At 35.3% G+C, this 7,089-nt stretch overlaps 1 protein-coding gene across 1 annotated transcript in view; it reads right to left on the reverse strand.

Moving 5' to 3' along the window:
• Syt16 (synaptotagmin 16) overlaps positions 1-5,214 on the reverse strand; it is a 128,666-nt gene extending 123,452 nt beyond the window's left edge. The window contains exons 1-2 of the mRNA XM_026385200.2: positions 5,109-5,214; positions 2,497-2,676 (exon numbers count right to left, since the gene is read on the reverse strand). Of these exons, the coding sequence (XP_026240985.2) occupies positions 2,497-2,676; positions 5,109-5,214 (286 nt within the window). The remainder of the gene's footprint in view (positions 1-2,496; positions 2,677-5,108) is intronic.
• Between the last annotated feature and the right edge of the window lie 1,875 nt (positions 5,215-7,089).

Raw genomic sequence — 7,089 nt, forward strand, 5'->3', positions numbered from 1 at the left:
AAAGGTTAGATAAATTCTGGAATAGAAGCATGTTTTTCAAAGGCTTTTGATTAATGATAATTACACCTTTAAAAGGAGAAATGTCAAAATGAAGGTGTTTGCTTTAGACATTAAGATTTGGAGAGTCTAATGAATAAACCATTTTAAAAACTCCTGTCATAAGACCCCACTCTGAGTTGGAGGGCATGTATTTTTCTGTGTTTTTGAGCTAATAGCTTCTCGGTCTTGCTTTATTATTATTGTTTCAACATTATCTTTAAACCTCAACTTATTTGCAAGTATAATTTATAATTGTCTCTAAAGTACTCAAATAACATGTCAAACAAGACAAAAAGGAGATATTTTAAATCACTCTAACCTTAGTTCTTTGTACTCATTATAGTTTGCAAAGGAGAAAAATCACCAACTTTAATCTCCCAATTTAAATAATGAATACAATGAATTAAGTGTGTAATGTCATTCCTAGAAGCCATTACTTATTTATGCTACACAGCCATGGTTAAAGTTATACTAGGATTTCCACCAGAGGCACTATGCTAGTATCTTTACAAAATCAATTCCTTTAATTTCGATTAACACTTCCAGAGATGTGTTGATAATCCCAATATACAGATTAAGATGAAAAAAAACTGAAGTTCAGAATGGTTCCATAGTTTGCCAATTTACATAATGATTGGCAATTAGCTCTGAAGGGAGGAAAGCAAATCACTATGAATCCTACCTTCTTTCCACACTACCACCAAGCAGAAGTCTCCTCATTCAGATTACCTATAATTTAGGTGGGACAGTAGTGGCTAAACTTTTCATAAATCCCAGAGTTTACATGACAAACTCTATGTAAAATATTCCATTTTATTTTCAGAAGATGAGTCGATGTCCTAAGTGGAGTTCAAAAACTAAGACAACAGTAACAATGCCCAATCAATTGCCAAGTATGCAATTTACACCCTTCCCCATTATTATTAACCTATAGTGGTTTTACAATGTTCACATAAACACCATTGACTAATTTATATTGTTATATAACATGTGCATGTACAAATATGTAACAGTAAATCCCATTATTTTGTATAGTTATAATGCAACAATAAGAAATATGGAAAAAAAGTTTGTATATTTTTTATACCTTTTCCCTTAAAAAGTGGAACCTAGTCCCCCCTTCCCTTGAGAATGGGCTACATTCAGCAAATGAACAGAATGTGAAAGAAGTGACAGCCCAGACTAGGTCATAGGAGGAACAGTGACTCCTCCTTGCTCTCCAAGGATCTCTCACTAGGGGAAAGCCAGCTGCCATGTCATAAAGAATTCAAGTTCCCCTGTAGAGGAGTTCCATGGGGACAGGACCTGAGGTCTTTTGTCATCCTGGAAGTGATTCTACCAGCCACACTTCAGCCCTCAGCTGACATTCTAACTGCAGCCTCACAAGAGACTCTGATCTAGAACCATCCAACTAAATTCCTGAACTTCAAAAATAATGAGACATATATTTGTAGTGTTAAGCTATCAAGTTTTGCGGTCATTTTTAAAGAAGCAACAGAAGACTAATAGGTTTTTATTCCTAAATAATGTGCTTTTCTTTTACAACAAAGTGAAAAAGATAAAGTGTCCATGGCTATAAAAGCTGCCTTATCGAGGAGTCAAATGTTTTACTTGGTCCAGGCTCACTTAAAACACACCCAGGAGGCAGGAGGAACAGATGATGTTCTCCTTAAGAACTTGGCCCCACTTAAAGGAGGATGCAAGGTTGCACCTGGCTCCATCATGCCCATATCTTGTGGGGTGTGAAAAAGGAAGGTGAGAGTCCACCCTGCTACAAAAGAGCGAAGTCAAAGTCACCTGTAAGGCAAGGATACTGCCTTTCATTGTCTACCTTCTGTGTGATGACGGCCACCACTGTGATAACATCCTGTATCATTAAGTACTACACCTGAGCAAGTGAAAATAGAATGCGTCCTTTAGGACCAACAAGTCAATTGTCTCCTGATGTGATTTTTTTCTTCTTCAAATTGAAGGCAGTGAGTAAATAATGGTATAGTACACTCGGTGGAATTAAAGAGTAAAAAACGTCCTTTGGAAAAGTGACTGGTTAGCCTACTAGTGGGTCCTGGGTATTAAAAATCTCAAATATAGCACAGAAGTCAGATGTCAGTACTGTTTTAACATCATGAGGCTAAAATGCATCTCTGATATTTATGTTATCAATCAAAACACACTTGTTTCTATAAGGATTAGAGGGAAACTCATCAGGAATGTAATAAAGAGCTAGGAAGACAGGAAGTGGGGGGTCAGACTTCTCCTTTCTGCTCTTCCAACTCTAAGGAAAACATTATTTTCATAAAGATAGTGTATCCTTTAGGAATGTCCATTCATCATATGCCTACTCTACAGCTTGTGTGAGTTCTTAGTGGGGCCCCTTCTGGAAATGGTGACAATCTCCCCATGACCCAAACCACATCAAGTTGCCCCGCTCAGGAGAAGATGAAGAATAAGGCTTACCCAGACCTGTGTGAACCCCAGTCCTGTCTTTGGAGTGCTTTCTTTTCCCTCGTTGCTCCAGGCATGGGAGACCTCCTATGGTTTCAAAACCAAGCTTCTTGTTGATGAAGAGGAAGAGGACAGCCAGAAGAACAATAAAGACTCCAACAGCAGACAAGAAGCCAATGGCTTCAGGCGTGACTGGCAAGAGAACACAGAGGGAAAAAAAAATCATCACAATTAAATTGACCCAACTTTTAGTCCTAACGAATGGTCAAAGCTACTTAGAATTTTTACTTTTATTAAACAGAGTGACAAACACTTTTGCTTACATCCCCAAATCTGTGTACAGGGAGAGGAAAAGGATCAGTGCCTGGTACATCCCGCTAGGTTGGTTTCTCAGATGACAGAGCACCACACCTCTGCCTGTACCTGGAGCCCACCCGCAAACTTTTAGAGTGAAATCCATCAAATGGAATGAGCTGGAAATAGTTGACCGACACTGTAAGCACAAGTCTGAAAAGTACAGCAGCCTGAAGCTCACAGAACAATCAACTCGAGACAAACTCTCAGATGGACACTGCCGTCAATATTAGCAACTGCAGGAAAGTCATTTCCTGGATACATTTTTTGCAAATCCAATTATGCAATATGATGATGATGATTAATGGCAAAAAGGAGATTAGTTATGCCATCCATATAAGAAATTAGAATTATAGTTTTTGATGGCTAATGTTTTAGACTTTTGGAAGGTGAAATTTCATTTTTTTCCTCCTTCTCATTATAACCTCCTTATCATCAACAACATTGAGCTTTAAGCAACTGTGGTCAAATACCCCCCAATGCACCTTAAAGAGTCCAGCTAGTTAGTTCAGCTATGAGCACATGCAACAGGAGACCAGAGCTGGTTGGACAGGGGAGACTCCTGTTAAGTGACATCTGAGCCAAGATAGCATTATGTAAAGAGTTCCAGAAATAAACTTGTACAAATCAATTACAGAATGAGAGTCAATAAGTGATTCATGGGAGCAAGGTAGATGGGAAAGCCTACAAAAATAAATCTCCTCAGAGCAGCTTTAATCCTTGGGGCAGATGCAGTATATAGTTTAATAACATGAAGTCTTGATAATATGAAGGTGTACTATTTACTTCACCTTGCCATTCAGATAAAGAAAGATGAATCAAACCCCTACCCAACCCCAGGAAAAAGGTAAATGATAAAATAAATGATTACTACCTCAAGGAATCAATCTAGTGGCAATCCAATGTAAGAATAAATTTTGGGGGGCTGGGGTTGTGGCTCAGTTGTAGAGCACTTGCCTTGCATGTGTAAGGCATTGTGTTCTATCCTCAGCATCACAATAGAAATAAATAAATAAACAGAGATATTATGTCCATCGACAACTAAAAATAATTTTTTTTAAAAAGCAGGCAAAAGAATGGTTTCAGAGTGTGAAAAATGATAACAGTGTTTCCCACCGAAATTAATATCTACCATGAAAAACAAACAAAAAAAAGCATATACATATTCATCATTATGCTGTCACCCTTAAAAGGCAGTACAAGGTGGCAAAACCTACAGGGATGGGTTCAGCAGTCCCAGTGGCTAGTTGAAAACAAACTATCTGTATGGCCTTGGCAAAATTAGTTAACTTCTCTGTGCTTCCGTTTTCTAAACTAAAAAGGGTAGAAATAGATAAAGTTACAACAAAGATTAAATGAAGTATCACATGGAATGTAATCTGTGTGGCATAGTTACTAGACAACCACTACTAAGATGTTTTGCAATTCCTTCCACTCTTCTATGCATTTCAACCACTTGGCAAATAGAACATTGTCTGTAATAACTTTACCCTTTTCTAGCTTAAAAATATTTCTAATTAACAAAACATTTTAAGTATTTTAAAATAAGTTACAGAAAAGATAAGTAATTCATTCATACAGTAGAATATTTTCAAATGTTAGAAAATGTTTTAAAAAGATCATGCTAACTCTACCTATTTATCAATATTAACATTTTGGCTATTTTTTCACAATTTTCTTTTCTGAACTACTTTCATCAATAATTCAGATACAATGTCACATGCTGATATTAATGAATTTAATATGAAAGTACTCCCAAAGACCACATTAGAGATAATATGAAATGGTTGTTCAACATAATCTCCAAAAATACAAGAAAAACTTGGGTGAAATGGCCCTATGTTGTTCAAAATAACTCCACCTTTTTTGAGATGAAAAATTATTGACTGATGTTAATTATATAAATGAATGGGTTTGACTGTGACATTTCCTTACTGCATATATTATACTTTGAATTTATCTATCCCTCCCCCACTATACTCTCTTTCACCTTCCTACCTAATATTTCCTCTTGAACTTTCAGGGCATCTTAGGTCATCTTATAGTTTCCACATATGAAAGAAAATATGCAGTATTTGTAGTTCCATCCATTTTCCTGAAAATAAAATTATTTCATTCTTATTTATGGCTGAGTAATATTCTATTGTATATATGCTATATTTTTCTTATGATTCAGAATGACTTTATCCATCCATGCACCTAGGCTACTTCCATAATTTGGCTATTGTGAATAGTGCCTCAATGAACATGGGTGTGCGGATATCACTTACATACAGTGACTTCATTTCCTTCAAGTCTATGCCCAGAAGTGGTACAGCTGGATGGTATGATAGTTCTACTTTTGGTTTTTTGAGGAAACTTCAAGCTGCTTCCCATACTAACTGTACTGATCTATAAACTCACCTACAGTGTATGAGAGTTCTTCCCTCCCACACACACATCTATTATTTTTTGTTTGGTTAATAATAGCCATTCTGACTAGGATAAGATGAAATCTCAGTTAAGTTCTGATTTGTAGAAAGGAAATTTTTTATCACAATTCATGTTGTAGTGACTTAACTACAGATGGGTATAAAATTCTCCAAGAGGTCCCAATGTATTTTTTTCTTCAAAATTATATAAATATAATTAATAAATAAATTATATAAATCTACTGTCTTTTAGCCTTTAATCTGTTAATTTCTAAGTTTTTAATTCTGCTAATATTTTAACAAAATATACACAGGTGCATTAAGAGACTGGAAATCATAATATAAAGCTTACATATATTTATATAATTATAGTTATTATTTTATATTACTATTTATATACTATAAGTTTTTATATGCATTCACCATCTGGGATGATGGGGCAAAATGGGCTAAAGTATCTTGAATGTAATTCTGAAGCTTGCTTTTTCTTACTGTATGGGCAACATTAATTTTCAATTTGCATACTTCTAGAACATTTTTCTTCATAAAAGCTTTATAAAAACATGTCTTTTAGTGGGTTTTTATTGCTTTTTCCTAGAACATAGGTTTTGCCAACATATTCATAGCTTTTTAAAGCTTGTGAAAGTTTTCTTCAGTTTTGTCTCTGATAATTTCTTCTGTTTTAACTGCTCATTTGTATCTTAAACTGGGTTAATATTTCTTCAGCTATGCACTTTTATATTTTTATTTGTTTCCTTTTTCCATAATCTTAACATTCCCTACATATTTTCTCTCAACTAAGTCAAAGTGTTCTCTTAACCCCTACATCATACTCAATATTATAAGCTCTGAATATATCAGTCTCTAGCAGACAATGACAAAGATACTGTCTTTCTCCCTCCTTTCAGGCTGGGTGGGTGGGGTACACTAGAAATAAATACAAATACAGCTAAATAGGAGAGAAAACTTGATTTGGTAAGTTTTGTTATATCAATGGATCATGATCCTTCAATAATAGATTAATTTCACCTTTTTCTATATGTTCCTGGATACATAGTAGGAAGTCTGAAGAGGTGTCTAAGGAACTGCTTTCCATAAGCTATTTTAAACTATAAGTTAGTTCATATACTTTCTAAATGAGCAGTGAATCACAGAAATGGGTCAGAAGATAGCAGCAACTATTATAAGAATTGTAAGAATTGCTTAACCAAGGTTAAGCAAACTGCCTGCTAAGAAGTATTTAAAATTCCAAATATAACCTAGCAATTCTACTCCTTGGTGTGCATCCAAGAAGATTGAAAATATATGTCCACACAAAAATATGCACATGAATTTTCATAACAGTATTATTCGTAATAGCCAAAAATGAAAATATCTCAAATATCAATCAACTGATAAATGGATAAATGAAGTCCATATAATGGAGTATTATTCAATAACAAAAATATGAAGGAGTCACTTCTGTAAGATAGCAGAATAGGGGGCTGGAGCTCAGCAGAAGTGCACTTGCTTGCTATGTGTGAGGCACTGGGTTCGATTCTCAGCACCACATGTAAATACATATATAAAATAAAGGTCTATCAACAACTAAAAAATTAATTAATTAATTAATTAATAAAAAGATAGCAGAATAGAATGTCTTCAACCCTCCTCCTTTCATAGAAACAATAATTTGGCAATCATGCATGGTCAAGGGCCTACCTAGGAACTTTGGGACCCAGGTCATAACACCCTAGTGGAAACCAAAACTAAGAGATCACTTTGAAAAGGCAGGTCCATGCCCAATAGGAATCCATCATGCAGACCTGGCACCAGACACAGAGGCAGCTCAGTCCCCATG

The sequence above is a fragment of the Urocitellus parryii genome, chromosome 6, assembly GCF_045843805.1.
Source record: "Urocitellus parryii isolate mUroPar1 chromosome 6, mUroPar1.hap1, whole genome shotgun sequence".
Taxonomy (NCBI): Eukaryota; Metazoa; Chordata; class Mammalia; order Rodentia; family Sciuridae; genus Urocitellus; species Urocitellus parryii.